We start from the raw sequence: 17,007 nt of genomic DNA on the forward strand, positions 1-17,007 counted from the left end.
AAAGCACTGATGCACATGAAATAAAAATAAATCAGTAAAAAGAAAGAAAAAGAAAGAAAAAGGAAGAAATGGAATTGTAGCTTAGAGTTCTGTTATAAAATGTCAAAAGGAATTTCTCCAACTCAATTTACCCATCTTTGGTCTCTTACTGATGGGCCTCTTAAGAATTACTGTATTCCAAGTCTTTATCCCTCAGGTTACTAAGGTAAATATACATCTGCACAGTCTTTATTTCTTCCATTTCTCCCCCACACTTAGTCCTCTTCTATTCCTAAGGTTTCTAGTTCCCTCACACAGCTATGGCCTTCCCGCTTTCCAGTACCTGATATCAACACCCAGCATTCCTTGTGATAACACACACTTCCCTTGGTCTTCATTTCAAGGGGTTCATTTTCCAGGACAGCAGGTATAAGGGGAGTGTAAGGTAAAATGCTTTTAGCACTTGGGTTTGATTTATAAATGGTACTGAGACATGCAAATTCATTTTGAGGTCGTCAAGAGATTAAGACACTAACTTTAATCAACACACAGCTTTAAATGGATACATTTAGCCAAATGGAGGGGAGAAGACTTAGAATAACTGTCAGATGAGTGAGGAGGGGCAGTTCTGGGCAGGGCAGCCATAGCCCAGACGGCAGCAACTGGGAGAGGCCGCATAGGAAAGCTTCAGCTCACTGCAGGTGTTTGGTGTCTGCTGCTTTTTCTTCACACTGCCCCATGCCAAGCTTATTCTAACAGGATATATCAACTCAGATCCCAGCACGGAATAAAAGAACAACCAGGTGTTACCCATACACCAGAGGCACGGCCCTTCTCTCACAGTTCTCCAGAGATGAAGGTATCACTTAGAAACTGTGACTGTTGAAATGGCCCGTGTGGCCCTGCTGACAGGGAGAGAGTAACAGGAAAATGAAACTGACCGGCCAGATGCCACTGCTCCTGTCTGTTCCCTACATTGTTAATGGTTTGAATTCTAATGGAGATGTAGATAATTCAATGTGGCCCCATGGTTGCTGCCAGCAGGCCAACTGAGGGTCCTTAGTGAGGGCCAACTTTGCTGGAAGAAACAGTAGAAACTTCTGTTTTCTGAGAGCCAGACATGTCAGATTCGTCTGTCATGGGCTTCCTGCACACCATCTCCAGGATGCAGGCCCGGAACTAGAAAGAGAAGTGTTTGTTATCCTGAAAACGACCAAACTCTACCTTTAACTACTTGTTCCTGCAGGCTAGACTTTAATAAAAGAATTAAGAATTCTGCTGGATTAAGAATCTGCAGAAGGCTGGATTTACATGGTGGTATACATCTTAACTCCAGCACTGGTGGGGAGAGGCAGGATGATCTCTTGAGTTCAAGGACAGCCTGGTGTCCATAGGAGTTCCAGAACAGCTAGGGCTACACAGTTTGACCCTATCTTTAAAAAACAAAAAATCAAACCACAAAGCTAGATATCTAATGCTGTTGATGTTATTTTTTTTCACCAAGACAGAAAGAGTAGGGATGATGGGTAACTCAACGATAAGGGTATTTGCCTAGCATGTGAAAGGCCCTGTGTTCATCTCCAGCATTGCTGAATGAAGTGTGTGGGGGCAGTACCTATCCCTTCCCACTCTTAAACAATGTGATTTTTCTGGCACAAGGTCTAGCCTCCCCTTGTTCCCGTATTGGAGGAACTCTCTGTATTGGAACAGACACACTCTGTTCATGTGTCTACTGAGAGCATCCTGGCCTGCTTGGACTATTCTGTGGCTTTCCTCATCTCTAAGCCCTGTGTGGAGGCCATGGTGCTAAGTCATAACATTGTCAATAGGGGAAGAACCAGGGTCTGATGGGCCAGGGCCTCATGGGAATGGAGATAGACAGCGTTACCTGCTTATTCATGAAGCAGTAGATGATGGGGTTGTAGACACATGAACTCTTGGAAAAGAAGGCGGGGATGGTGACAAGCCGTAAGTCCAGCCCGTGGTTACGATTGTTGACCATGTACATGGCCAGGGCAGCATAGGGCACGTAGCAGAGACAGAAGGATCCCACCATCACCACCACCATATGGCTCACCTCCCGTTCAGCCTTTTGAGTTGTAGCTGACTCTTGCTGCTGGGCCGCCACCTGGAATTGAGCACCAGGGTCAAATCCCTCTCTCCTGGCTGAGTTTGGCTTTCCCTTGAGGGAGGAGTCATGGAGGGAATTCTCAGCTCTGACACTAGAAGAGGTCCCATCCTTGCCCCCCTCCTCTCTCTGATCTTTTACTCCCTTGCCCACTGCCTCTTGTGCAGGGGATGGAACCCAGCATCTCACACCTGCTGTGTAAGTGCTCTACCAATGGGTCGTAACTCTGAAGTTTCATTCCCTCTTCCCCACTCTTGCTTCCTTCTGATACTCCTATCTGACCATGGATATTCTAGACATGTCCTGAGGCCGATATGCACTGTCTCTCCTGGAACCTCCTGAGTTACTCCTACCTGCCCCTCTCAAAAACCACTCACAGCTCTGAGAGTCCTCAGCAACTGGAAGTAGGAGAAACAGATGAGGGAAAGAGGAATGATGAAACAGAAGATGAACAGAAACCAGGTATAGTGCTCGCTTCGATACTTGGTGCCCACGGTGTACCAGTCCGGGCCACAGGAGCACTGCAGGCCCTCAGGGATGAACCTGAAAAGGATCAAGCATTCATTCTGGGCTCTCCCTGAGAAATGGAAGAGCCCATGGGGTTAGCTTTAGGATTGGCTTCTCCAGTTGGGAGAATGCCAGAAGGGACTACAGTAATTAAACAGCAGAGTAAACATTGATGTCAAGAGCTGCCCCTATTTCCTCCCTTACTCCACCACCAACTCAGGTCAAAGAATATAAAGGTAACACCCAACCTCTCGTCCCACATCAGAGCACTGCCCTGTACTCTCACCTGCTCCAGCCAAAGAAGGGCGGGATGGACACCCCGATGCCAATGGTCCAAGTAATCAGAACCACCGTCAGTGCGTGCTTGGAGTTGAAGCGGATGTTGCCAAAGGGTTTACAGATGACAAGGTAGCGCTCAAAGGCCAGGAAAGCCAAGGACCATCCTGTCACTAGACCTGCAGCAAACATGAAAAGAATGGGGTAGACGGACTCCCTAAGCTTGGACTGGAATATAGGTGTAACTGAGCAAGTCCAGAGGATTGGAATGGAATTTAGTGCTCACACAGCCCACTGTTAGAGGTCAAGCTGCTCAGGGCCCTCTCTCTAGCCCCGGTGGCCTTCAGTACCTGCTACAGAGCCCAAGAAGGCCTCCAGAGCACAAACGTGGCGACCAAAGAGGAAGTATCCATGACAGCTGGCGATGAAGACTGTGAAGACAGAGAAGATGCAGAAGAGGAAGCCTCCGAGGGATACATTGACCAGAATGTAGTTGAGGGGCTGCCGCAACTTTTTGTAGTGCAGTGTGGCCACCAACACTGTGGCATTGAGTGGGGTCCCTGCAAAGAAGACAAATCCCATGAAGGCTGCCTGGAGGTGGAAGGCCCAGACGGGAGCAATGTGGTACTGAGGCCCATCCCAGGGCCCCACTGAGGAGATATTCTGAAACAGGTAAAACTCGTCCTCTCCCGACATCTTGCGCTTGGGATGGCCTCACCACCACCTCTGGTCTCTCTTATGGACTCTTCTGCGATCACCCCTCCCCACAACACCCTCCTTTAAAGATACACTTGAGACTCTCAACTATCCTAAGCCTCCCAACAGCAAAGTCCGGGATTAGAGATCTCTTAGTTCTCATCTAAACCTTTCATGAGCCCAAAGCTGACTGTGTTCTTAGAGGATAAGAGATTGAGGTCAGAAACCTGGACAGCAAGGCTGGGTGCTTTGGGGCCAGTATTGGTTTCTGTGGCCAGGACGATGCTGACCTATATTCCTTTGGAGATGCTGCCATACTCACCCCTGCCTCTGCCTTTGGCTTCAGGCTCCTCCGCACCTCGCCTGGCCCTTTGTGAAAAGTGCTCACCTCAGTGTCCCTATCCTGAGAGCTGGGAATCAGCCTCAGGACACAGGAAGAGGATGAGTGGCGAGCCCCCTCGGGAGCATCTGTGATAGCCATGGTAGGGCAGTACAGAAGCAACTGCACCTGCTTGCGTCCTGGGCTATGCCTGAGCCACAACGATGTTGGACCTCTGCAGTGCGGTCTTCCTATGTAGACCTGCAGCCAGCCAGGTTAGGCTACTTCTTAGACTAGGCAGCTTTGACATTAGAACAGAAGAGAACGAAACTCTTCTGAATAAACCAGGTTCACTGTTAGGTAAGGACACCAAGAGTTAAGTCTCCTTGACACCAGCCTCAGATAGAAAGCAGAGAGGAGTGGATGTGGGTAAGGCTATAAGCTCTTAAAGTCTGCCCCTAGTGACTTCCTTCAGCAATGTTCTATGTCCTAAAAGCTCCATTACCGCCCATCAACGGTGGACCAAGTGCTTATATACAGAAGCCTATGGGGGTTGGGGTTGTACTGTCTAGTTTTATGTGTCAACTTGACACAAGTTGGAGTTATCACAGACAAAGGAGCCTCAGTTGAAGAAATGCCTTCATGAGACCCAGCTGTAAGGCATTTTCTCAACTAGTGATCAAGTTGGGAGGACCCAGCCCATTGTGGGAGGTGCCATCCCTAGGCTGGTAGTCTTGGGCTATAAGAGAGCAGCTGAGCGAGCCAGGGGAAGCAAGCCAGTAAGAAACATCCCTCCATGGCCTCTGCAGCAGCTCCTGCTTCCTGCCCTGCTTGAGTTCCTGTCCTGACTTTCCTTAGTGATGAACAGCATGGAAATAAGCTGAATAAACCCTTTCCACTCCAACCTGCTTCTTGGTCATGATGTTTGAGCAGAAATAGGAACCCTGACTGAGACAGGGGCCATTTCTCATTCAAATCATCACAGCAAACTAAAATATGAGGGCCGGAAAGATGGCTCAGTGATTAAGAACACTCGCTGCTCTTGCATATAGGACCCAGGTTTGGCTCCCAGCACCCACGTGGTGGCAGCTTACAATTGACTAACTCTAATTCCAGCATAATTTTCGGATCTTCACAGGCACCAGACATCCACACCGTGTTCATAATACACATGGGCAAAACACTCATACACATAATTTTTTAAAAGAAGTTAAAATGATTTTTAGGGGGCTGGAGAGATGGCTCAGCGGTTAAGAGCACCCAACTGCTCTTTCAGAGGTCATGAGTTCAATTCCCAGCAACCACATGGTGGCTCACAACCATCTGTAAAGAGATCCGATGCCCTCTTCTGGTGTATCTGAAGACAGCTACAGTGTACTTATATATAATAAATAAATAAATCTTTAAAAAATGATTTTTAGAAGTTGTTTGGACACAGATAACCCTGCACAATGAACACTACTTCTCCCAGACTTTATGGGTTATTAAGTGAACATCTCAGTACCAGGCATGAGATGCCTCCATACAAGGTACTGGCCAGGGAGGTCCCAGGGGTCCTGGCAACAACACAAGCTATTGCCACTGTTCCTGCTTGCCCACCATAACTAGACAGTCAGTCCTTATTGCTGAACACTGGTGTAAGGGACATCAAGCTGGAACTCACCTGAATGCTTTTCTGCAGGCTGGCTTTTACAGTGCCAGCAGATGCCCTACAGGCTGTGGTGGAGGTTGGGGGGGGGGCAGAGAAAAGTCCATTTTACCCAATAGTGAACCCTAAAAGCTAGAATATCCATGTGCCAGGTAAGATGTGTCCACTAGTCCAACAATGACATAGAGGTTATAGGGGTAACTTCCTGCTTTAGGCCAGTCCACAGGAGGGGGACCCATACCTGGTACTGTAAATCTTCTTACAAGATGGTTTTTAAAAAGCCCATATCTTGGGGAGATCATGGGCTGTAGTCAAATGACTGTTGTTTTACTAAATTGTACACGCTGTCAAACTGTATTTTAAATATTCACACTTATGTGCGTAGAGTAGTGCCCCCTCAACCTTAGCCTAAGAAGCTGCTTTCTGCAGTGGGCAGCGGGCAATGAAGAGGCTGATCTGCTCAGGTGGGCTGAGAAGAAGGGACTATTAAGTGTTCTACTCCAAACGGGGCTTCTCTATGAACTCTGTCTCTGTCTCTCTGTGTCTGTGTCTGTATCTGTCTCTGTCTGTCTCTGCCTCTCTCTGTCTCTGTCTCTGTCTCTCTGTGTCCGTCTCTGTCTGTGTCTCTCTCTGTCTCTCTCTCTCTGTCTCTGTCTCTCTCCTTCTCTCTCTCTCACTCTCTCTCTCTCTCTCTCTCTCTCTCTCTCACACACACACACACACACACACACACACACGGCAAAGCAAAGCTCAGGGACCATCACAGTAGAGAGAACAGTAGAAGTCAGAGGATCAAGGGAAGTGCTGTGAAATGCATCTTCTGGCCATGACCTGGCCATGAGCTCGCTGCTGCCATGGTTACCTGCACAGGATCAAGCCAATGAGATCATCAGCACCCAGCAGGCAGCAGTAACAGGACTCAGTGGGTTACAAAAACTGAAAAGGAATGTCCCCTGAAGGTGGGGTTGTGGGAGAGGAGGGTGGGTCCTGGGACTCTGAATTCAGACCCTTGTGCTTGTACAGCAGAGTTACCTCACTGTGCCATCTTCTCAGCCACCTTTCCCTTTACTTATACTTAGGGAAGTCTAAAAGTGGACGCGTGTGTCCCACCCAGTAAGCAAACTTGTGTGAGTTGGCTCTCACAGGCCTGACACTCTCTCTCTCTCTCTTTCTCTCTCTCTCTCTCTCTCTCTCTCTCTCTCTCTCTCTCTATCTCTGTGTGTGTGTGTGTGTGTGTGTGTGTGTGTGTGTGTGTGTGTGTGTGTGTTAAGCCAGAGCTGGAGAGATGGCTGAGTGGTTAAGAGTAATTAACTCCGGGGCTGGGGATTTAGCTCAGTGGTAGAGCACTTACCTAGGAAGCGCAAGGCCCTGGGTTCGGTCCCCAGCTCCGAAAAAAAGAACCAAAAAAAAAAAAAAAAAAGAGTAATTAACTCCATCTTTAGGAGACTCAGTGCCCTCTTCTGGCCTCTGCAGATACTTGTACTCTCATGTGTACACACACACACACACACACACACACACACACACACACACACACACACACACCACAGCCCTAAATACAATTAAAATAGCAAAAATACATTTAAAAAACTCTTTAAACAAAAAAACGAAACCCAAAGGATGAAGAGATGGCTCAGGAGTTAAGATCACCGTCTACTCTTCCAGAGGACCCGGGTTTGATTCCCAGCACCCACATGGCAGGTTACTACTGTCTGTAACTCCAGCTCCAGGGCATCCAACACCCTCACACAGACATAATACAGGCAAAACACCAATGCATAAAATAAGAGATGGCTCAGCAGTTAAGAGCACTGACTGCTCTTCCAGAGGTCCTGAGTTCAATCCCCAGCAACCACACAGTGGCTCACGACCATCTGTCATGGGATCTGATGCCCTCTTCTGATGTGTCTGAAGACAGCTACAGTGTACGCATATAAATAGAATAAATAAATCTAAAAACAAACAAACAAAAGCCAAAACTTAGCCTTATTTGTTGCAGTCTCTTGAATCCTAAGTCAAAAGCAGTAGATGGACACTGGTCAGCCATTTTGAAAAGACTGACATTCCCATGTGTGCGTATGCACACACATACACACATTACTCAACACAAATGTTCCCCGACAGGTGGAATCCTGTAGAGATTACTAAAAAACATCCATCTAAGGGTCCAGAAACCACCTGGGCAGGTCCTGAGGACAGAGCCACATGCCATGTGTCAACTCAACCAGCTTTGTGCAAGTCAGCCTCAGCATTTCATGTAGTTTCCGACTGCCATGGATTCAAGGCACCCTGGGCTCTGTCACTCATAATGTAAAGCTGAGTGGTAGACACTTCCTTAGCCTCACTGATACCCAGATACCTGCTCAGACAGTCCCCTCCCCTCAGAGGGGTTGGGAGGGAAGAATAGTCATGAATTGGAAGGAGCCCAGACCCAGTTAAGATGTGACAAACGACCCAGTGAGGTTTAAGCCAAAGAGTATCACCGAAGCACACATTCTCACCAACCCCAGGCAGGGGCTCACCTCTCTAGAGACCTTGAAGCCACGTAATAAGGGACACATGGAGGATCTGAGAATAGGGCATGAGGCAAAGGAGGAAGGACCATGAGACTGAATCGAAGGTGCTGTCTTTGGCTCCTTCCTTGGCTCACTGGTCCACTCTCGTTCTTGGGGATGCTTTCCCTTTCTTTAAAAAAAAAATGTTGTAAGTGTGTATGCATGTATAGGCATGCACATGCGCATGTGGGTGTGAGCAGAGGCCAGAAGAGTGTGTCAGATTCCCTTGCAGTGGGGCTACAGAGAACTGGCTGTGTGCTGCCCAGTGTAGGGGCTTGGGGGTGGCCTCGTCCTTTACCAGAGCAGCAAACTCTAAAAAAGTCCCTACTTTTCCATTCTTAAGATGCTGCCTTCACTTCTTTTTTTTTTTTTTTTTTTTTTTTTTTTTTTGGTTCATTTTTTCGGAGCTGGGGACCGAACCCAGGGCCTTGCGCTTCCTAGGTAAGCGCTCTACCACTGAGCTAAATCCCCAGCCCCGCTGCCTTCATTTCTATTTTTAAGTATACTCCTCCTGACGGTCTGACTTTCCTCAGTTTCTCTGACCTTCACCGCCAGCTACTCCTCCCTGAAGAGGAGAAGCCCCTCCATTTGTGAACAATTGATTTAGCTGCACATTATACACATTCTTCATCCTGGGCCGGGGGTGGGGGGATGTTTTCTTAACCATTTCAAGGGTTTTTCTCCTGTTCATATCCAGGGTTCACAGACTTACTCCTGAATAGGTTACAGGAGACTCGGAGGAACACGTAAATCCACAGGACCGGAAGGAAAGCGGTGCCAAGGAGTTACAAATCTGAAAATGAAGTGTGATCGCCCAGAGCCACAGGCTTAGCCTCACACATGGGGAAGCTACGCCTTTACGCCATGACGAGCGGGAGAGTCTGTGCAGGAGTTGATGTATAGCAATGCAAGCTTCCCGTTCTCAGAGTCACGACAGGTAAGAGTGCCCGTGGGACTTCACATCGGTGGGACACAATACACACTGTCCTCGACAGCAGACTCAAGAAGTCATCACTATATCACTGACTCCCAAGACGGACTCACAGCACATAAGCCTGAAGCACCGGATGAGGCAGAATTCCGGAAACCCACGGGGCTCCTCTGGTCTGCGGAAAGCCTAGCATCTGGAGGCCTGAGATGCGTTTTTCTTGTCCTAATCGTTTTTCTTCTCTGCTCCGTATTCATAAAATTCAAAAATCACCAAAAGAATATACAGGCTCCACCTATTCAGTTACCCCTATCAGAGACAACTAGGATTAGCTTGTGCCCTATGACACCTGTGGAGGTCAGAGGACAACTTGAGGGAGTTGTCACCCTCACAGCCTGGGCCATCTTACCAGCCAGCTAGCAATAATTCTCCAGACACGTCGTGGTTGGAGACAGGAAAGTCTGACTTTACTGGATATGAGGGGGTGGGGGTCCCCCAAGGATTCACCCGTCTGAAAGCCATCCTCATGCTTGGAAGACAATGAGGGAGCTCCAGAGGGACAGCCAGGAGCCTCTCTAGAAAATTCTATCTGTAGCTATTTTTTTTTTTTTTTTTTTTTTTTTTTTTTTGGCTGCAGAAGCAATGATGGGCCTGGAATCCTACAGCATGGATCCAGGGCACAGCCATTCTAGTCTGGCACTAAACTGAAGGCAGGTGCTGATGGAGTCCCACCAGGGCACTCTCTCCAAGCTCTGCTGCCCTTCCTACTGTGCAGGAAGCATTCGAAAGCATGGGAAACTGCAAAGATGAGACAGCCAGCGTTCAGTGAGCAGTATGGTACTCCAGAAAGGCCACACAGAGAAGAGCAAGCCTGCCCCAGACTCAGAGCCCTCCCCCACCCTAAAGCACTGCCCGGGTTCTAGGTGGAGTTTCAGAAAGTCCCCTCACCCACGGAGGAGAACAACTTCGAGAATGTGCGCTGAGGTCATGGGATGATATGTTGAGTGGAGTTTTTTTTATAAGCCAGTTGAAGCCGCTGGAACAGCTACAGGAAAAAGCCTCTCCCCTGCCCCTCCCCACCATGGCTAGTGAGCAGAATTGCCTATAAGGTATGGAAACTCTCCAGTGGCAGTAATGAAACTTTACAGGCTGGGAGCAAAGGGAAGCTGGCTAGTCCACCCACAGAAGTGAGGCCGGTACTCTAGCATTACTTCACAGGGTGGGGTTCTTTCTACTCAGGACTCCTCTGAACATCTGTTTCCATTTGTAAGCTCCTTGGTGTGTGCACATGCCTGGGAGTTTCATTCATTCATTTGTTTATTCCTCCCATAAGACCTCAGTTAATAAACAACTTTCTATGTTCATGAAAAAAGAAAAAAGGCCTCAGTTAAGTGGCAACTGCAGATACAGTTAACATGGAGAATTCAGTAAGGTCGATCCTGTCACGAACTTAAGCAGAGCAGGCTGAGATCTGCTGAAAGCCACTGGCACCATCAGGCTTGCCAAAGGCCAGGCACAGGGTTAGACTCTTGGACTGCTAAAACAGATCTCTGGCCCCAAGAGCTCCCCGCTCATAGGAGGCTCTGCCAAAAGCAAGCAAGGGTTCCATATGTGTTAGGTGTAAAATAGGCCTGGCTGAGACCACCACTTCTCCTACAGGGCCCTCGAATCTGAGCTGCAACCTCACCTCTTTGGGGGATCCTTCCCACCTGTCAGGCTAACCCCACGTACACCACCTGTAGGCGGTGGGTAGATTATCCCGCTGTGAACGGAAGTTCTCAGAAACAAACGATGCCTATGTTAAAGGTTCTGTGGGACAGACCGACTGATTAGAATTTCATGACTGTGTTAGCTGCCGAGGCAGCTCCGTTGGCAGGACATTGGACTGGAGAATTTAATAACTGTGGAACACTGGAATGTCGCAGATCTGGAGCTAATTATCACGGGCCGTCTTGATTCACATTAATAGCCGATCATTGCCCACCTCCGTGTCTGACCTAGTATCCTTTCGAAACATTCGAAGTGCATTAGCAGACCACTAGCTTCCACCATTGGGAAACTTAGCCCCGGCAGAGACTCCCACTCTGTTCTAACCCACCTGCCCTATGTTCCCACCGGTGCATCCCACAAGGACTCGGGTTTATCACATTCTTGTTCTGTAACTATAAAAACTTCGTGAAACTGCCACCGCTCTGGAAAATGATATTTGAGGCAACCTGATGGTCATGGTCACTCGTATTGGCTCTGAAATAAACTGTCGTCTCCTCCTCCTCCTCCTCTTCCTCCTCCTCCTCCTCCTCCTCTTCCTCCTCCTCTTCCTCCTCCTCCTCTTCCTCCTCCTCCTCCTCCTCCTCTTCCTCCTCCTCTTCCTCCTCCTCCTCTTCCTCCTCCTCCTCCTCCTCCTCCTCCTCTTCTTGAGACAGGGTCTCACCATGCAGCCCTGGGTGGCCTGAAATGTACTGTGTAATCCGAGCTGGCATCGGCCTCCCGAGCCTCGGTTGAAAGGCTGTGCAGCAGCCTGGCCTCAGAAACCTTCTCCCGACGTCTCCAAAGTGAGAACTGTTTTTTGCGTTGACATTTGGTAGCTTCCCTGGACCACTAGCAGGGACTGGCTGGTGTGGGGAGAGAGCAGTGGAGGCATGCGAGGATGTATTCCTGTCTCCAGTTTTCTAGAAGGTCTGCGAAGCTGTGCGTCCTGCATTGAAAGCAGCTTCGGATGCAGATGGCAGCAAGAGGAAGTGCTCTGCTCACAGGCGGGCACATGGTAAGGGCAGTCTTACAGGGTGTCCCAAAGTTATCGGTAAAGCACAAAGCGCATGCCCGGCCCACAGCAGGCAGTAAGTGCCTCTTCTGTGAGGTATTCCTCTACCTCAACCTCCGACCTCCATCTCAGGTTACCACAATAAACCATTTCTTTTTTTTTTTTTTTTTTTTTTTTCGGAGCTGGGGACCGAACCCAGGGCCTTGCGCTTGCTAGGCAAGAGCTCTACCACTGAGCTAAATCCCCAACCCCCACCATTTCTTTTTTCTTTCTTTTTTTTTTTTTCCACACGATTTATTTATTTATTTTCACTGTAGCTGTCTTCAGACACACCAGAAGAGGGCATCAGATCCCATTACAGATGGTTGTGAGCCACCATGTGGTTGCTGGGATTTGAACTCGGGACCTCTGGAAGAGCAGTCAGTGCTCTTAACCGCTGAGACATCTCTCCAGCCCCAATAACCCATTTCTATTGTAGAACATTTTATACACTCCATCACCTAGTCCTCACCATCACCCTTAAGGTAGGCAGCAAGTGCTGCCTTTTCTAGCAGGAGGAAAGAGAAATGATAGGTTTGCCAGGGTGGCCTAGACCAGGGTGCCCTGGGTCTGGCTTCTGGGCTGGCACCCCGGAGTTTACCAGGTGTGAAGAATCTTTTCCTGGTGATCTGACCGGAAGCTAAGAAAGAAGAGTAGCTTTGAACTCCTAAGAGAAAAAAGTATCTGCTGGGGCCTGCCTGGGCCTCTCTTCCCTTCTTCCAACAGTCCATTTGGAAGTATGAGCCGTGTGAAGTCCTAGGCAGAGGAGTGGCTGTGTGGTGGAGGGAGGAGAGCAGGAACCAGCCCAGGAGCAAGACTTGCTGGAGCATCGCCTGCCTGGGCTCCGAGCCAGCTTGAAAGGAGTAGCAGAGAAACTGTTCCTAGGAACCGCAACTGCTGCTGCTAATGATGATGATGTGGTAGAGAGGACACATCTGGCCAGAGTAATTGCCAGTGGCTCGTTGGTCTAGGGGTATGATTCTCGCTTAGGGTGCGAGAGGTCCCGGGTTCAAATCCCGGACGAGCCCTGTTTTATCCTTTCCCGCTCTGCCCTTGGCTGACTTCCATATACACAGCCTGCTCTTGCCAGAGCTCTGGTTAAAGGATCTTGATAGCCAGCTGTCAGTCACATCGGAGTCTGTGTGTGTGTGTGTGTGTGTGTGTGTGTGTGTGTATTTCCACATGGTCAAACAGGACAAGCATTGTTTTAAAGCATCCTCTGGGCTTCTTGAGTGAGGGAAATAGTCGACTTTGGGTCATCTACAGAATGTTGGAGCCTTGCAAAAGCACATGAAGTTCCTAAACATTGAAATTCCTACAAATTACACATAACTACACAAATGCAAGAAAGAGTCTTACAGTGAGGTTTCCATAAACCAGGGTATGTGGGGGAACTTCACCATAGAAAGGAAGAAACTATGAAAGAAAAAAAAAAGATGAAAAAGGAAAGAGGGAGAAAGAGAGAGGGGGTGGAGAGAGTGAACACGAGAGAGAGATCTACTGAAGAATCAACAAAATACTATGGTTTGGGTAGGATTTCCCAGCTCCTCCTTCTGATTCTAGGCAGGAAGTACAAGATGCATTGTTAACTCTGGGACGCGTGACCAACCGTGTGTTTCTCCTACAGATCCAAGCATCCCAGGCATGGATATGAGTGTTCAGGTGCTTGCTGGGAACACTGCTGCTGACCTGGCCCCACACCTAGCTGAGGAGTTATTAGCAGTTGGTAGCTGCTGGGGACAGAAGAATCAGTCGTGTTCTGCCTGGGAGCCCTTGGTGGACTGCCCATGCTCCAGTGCAGGGCCACACACCCATGCACACACTAGCAACACTAATGCAACTCAGTGAGTTATTTTTAAAAAAGACAGAGGTGGGGACATGCTGGGGTAGAGGCCGTGAGGAGTGGGGAGTAGATATGATGAGGACATATTGGATAGATGTATGAATTGTTAATAAATTAAAAATATAATGGAAAAGCCATTTCTTATCTGCAGCCATTTCTTAAGCCATAAACTCTGTGCCCCACCCCCTTACTGTGGCCATACCCAAGTCACATTCCGCAGCCTATTTTGCACGTGTGTCCCCCTAATTACTGCTTTGGATTTATGGTCTGCCAAGGAGAGCTGCTTTCCTTAGGATCCCTGCTGGGAAAGTAAAAGGCTGGGTGGTGGTGGCAGTGCACGCCTTTAATCCAGCACTTTGGAGACAGAGGATGCTGGATCTCTGAGTTCGAGGATAGCCTAATCTACAGAGTGAGTTCGGGGACAGTCAGAGCTACACAGAAATACCCTGTCTTGAGAACAACAACTATGGGGCTGGAGAGATGGCTCAGTGGTTAGAAACATTGACTGCCCTTCTAAAGGTCCTGAGTTCAATTCCCAGCAGCCACATGGTGGCTCACAGCCATCTGTAATGGAATCTGATGCCCTCTTCTGGTGTGTCTGAGGACAGCTACAATGTACTCATATACATAAAAATAAATAAATCTTTTTTTTTTTAAAAGAAAACAACCATCCCACTGGTCCATCATTTACATGCCCCGACTAAGAGTATCCCATCCCCATCAGGCTGACTCCCACTCCATGAGGTAAGCCCTCCTAGGGAGAATAGTTAGAACAGAGCAAACAAGAACGCTTCGAGAGCTGAAGCAAAGTGACATGAAAAGTGCTATAATAAGCACACTTCAAATAGTAAAGATTAAGGCAGGAAAGTGAACCTTGGATGGAAATATGGCACAGTAAGCACAAAGAGATTGTTGAGAGGGTAAAATAAAACATTAAGAAATGAAAAACAGGGGTTGGGGATTTAGCTCAGCGGTAGAGCGCTTACCTAGGAAGCGCAAGGCCCTGGGTTCGGTCCCCAGCTCCAAAAAAAGAACCAAAAAAAAAAAAAAAAAAGAAATGAAAAACAGGGGGCTAGAGAGATGGTCGGTGTTTAGAGGACTTGGGTTTGATTCCCAGCACTCTCATGGCAGTTTACAACTGTCTGTAACCCCAGTTCCAGAGGATCCTACACCTTTTCATAGGAACCAGGCACACAAATGGTGCACAGACATACATTCGGGCAAAATACAAGCGCGCGCGCGCGAGCGCGCACACACACACACACACATACACACGCCCAATCTCACACACACACACACACACACATGTCCAATCTCATACACACACACACACACACACACACACGCACACACGCACACACGCACACACACACACGAAGAAGCACAGTTAGAGAGCTCGTCTAGCATGCACAAAGCCATGGCCGATGCAGATCTGTAATCTCAGCACCAGGGAGAAGAAAGAAAAGGATCAGACATTCAAGGTCATCATCAGCTACACAAGGAATTTCAGGGCAACCTGAGATATAAGACCCTGAGATATAAGAAGCAGAGTGGGAGGGGGCAGGGGGGTCTGCAACAAGGATGCACCAAACAGATTAGACTCAGGGAGAAATAGTGACTCAAAGGTAGAACTAACAAAGACCATTCAGAAATGTGAACAATAAAAAACTAATCTGAAGAACCATGAGAGACTAGTTAAAAGACTCAGGGGAGAAAATGAGGCATGCTAAGAGGCTGAACAAGTAAAAGAAATGTACTGTTTAAAAAACAACCATAAGTCCTCAGGTTGAAGAATCCTAAGCTTACTTGGGTGGGAAAACTATAGAAGCAAAGAGGAAGAAAGAAAGACCTTAAAAATCACCCAGAAAGAAAAGTGCCTAGTTGTTGGTAGCTGTGCATGCGTGCATGCATGTTTTACAAAAGAACCTGTCTCAATAATAATAATAATAATAATAATAATAAGAAGAAGAAGAAGAAGAAGAAGAAGAAGAAGAAGAAGAAGAAGGAAGAAGAAGAAGAAGAAGGAGGAGGAGGAGGAGGAGGAGGAGGAGGAGGAAGAAGAAGAAGAAGAAGAAGAAGAAGAAGAAGAAGAAGAAGAAGAAGAAGAAGAAAGAGAGAAAAGGAAGGAAGGAAGAAAAGAAAAAAGGAAAGAACTAGAAAACAGCGACTCTGGACCAACAGTATCCAGAAGGCAGCACTGGCAGACCACAGAGGATGATGATGGTGGTGGTGGTGGTGGTGGTGATGGCAGTGATGAATCTTAGTGGGGTTAGAAACAAGCTGAAGATAAAACACCAGCTTGAAGTTTGGGGGATCAGGAAAGAAGAATGTTGGCTGCTACTTGCTAGAAAGGCATGGTGACTGCAGACTTAAAGATTGAAGGAAATGGGTGGGCCGTGGTGGCCCCAGCCTCTAATCCTAGCTTTGGGAGGCAAAGTCAAACAGAGTTCTGTAAATCTGAAACCAGCTTGGTCCACATAGTGGGCTCTAGACTAACCAATGAGCTACACAGCTGCTTGGCTACACAGTGAGACCCTGTCTCCAAAGGGGGGGGGGGGATGAAGAAGAATGTACTAGACGACTAGCATGGGCAGCTTTTGCACCAGTGGCAGACGGGAAATAAAGAAGATAAAGTCACAAACAGTGGCATTTAAATTGGCACATCTACTTTACAGACTAACTTGGCAACAACCAGTAAAATTTAGAGACATCTATTCCACGACCTAGAAATCCCCTTCTTGTTGGAATATGTTACACAAGTGCCGAGAAGGCATATATAGAATTGCCGGTTGCAGCATTTACTTTATTATGGAAAACTGCAAGACGCCCAGGTGCCCACTAGAGGATGAACAGAGCTGCATGAAACCACACGGATACCTAAAACTTTAAGGTTAACCAATGAAGGTAGGTGATGTAACATCAGACGGATGTTGAAATCACACAAATCAGAATTATGTAATATTTTGTGACTATATACACATAAAGTACAACTTTCAAACCTTTGGATTGTTTCTGGTGGTCGGGGTTGGGTTTTTCTAGATTTTAGGCTTCTACTTCAAATAAAGGCTGGCACAGAATTGTAAAGTAGCAAGGAAATTTTATTCCAAAGCAAAGCAAACAGCATAGACCAGAAAGAAATACATGGTAAAGGACCAGTAGCCCGCAGGAGTGAGAAACTGTTCGAGGCTCCAATTATGACTTGAGGCTTCCTTTTATGGTGTTCAAGAAAAGAAGTTTGGTTACTAAAGTGTGTAAAGTTGTTTTCTGTGTTGAACAATAGGTTAAGTCATATAATTAATTATTTCCCACATCACTTCCCATAATGCAT

The 17,007-nt window shown here is 47.6% G+C and overlaps 1 protein-coding gene and 1 non-coding gene across 2 annotated transcripts; one reads left to right on the plus strand and one right to left on the minus strand.

Annotated features, from left to right (window-relative positions):
- Positions 1–483: 483 nt before the first annotated feature.
- Opn1sw (opsin 1, short wave sensitive) lies at positions 484–3,624 on the minus strand. Its single transcript, NM_031015.2, has 5 exons — positions 3,241–3,624; positions 2,901–3,069; positions 2,485–2,650; positions 1,868–2,107; positions 484–1,158 (listed from the first exon to the last, which is right to left on the minus strand). Exons 1-5 carry the CDS (start codon positions 3,584–3,586, stop codon positions 1,039–1,041), a joined length of 1,041 nt encoding a protein of 346 aa, NP_112277.2. The 5' UTR covers positions 3,587–3,624; the 3' UTR covers positions 484–1,038.
- A 9,168-nt stretch (positions 3,625–12,792) lies between these two features.
- Positions 12,793–12,864, plus strand: Trnap-agg6 (transfer RNA proline (anticodon AGG) 6). Its single transcript has one exon. It is a non-coding gene; the product is annotated as a tRNA-Pro (tRNA).
- The last annotated feature ends 4,143 nt before the right edge of the window (positions 12,865–17,007 follow it).

The sequence above is a fragment of the Rattus norvegicus genome, chromosome 4 (genome assembly GCF_036323735.1).
Source record: "Rattus norvegicus strain BN/NHsdMcwi chromosome 4, GRCr8, whole genome shotgun sequence".
Taxonomy (NCBI): domain Eukaryota; kingdom Metazoa; phylum Chordata; class Mammalia; order Rodentia; family Muridae; genus Rattus; species Rattus norvegicus.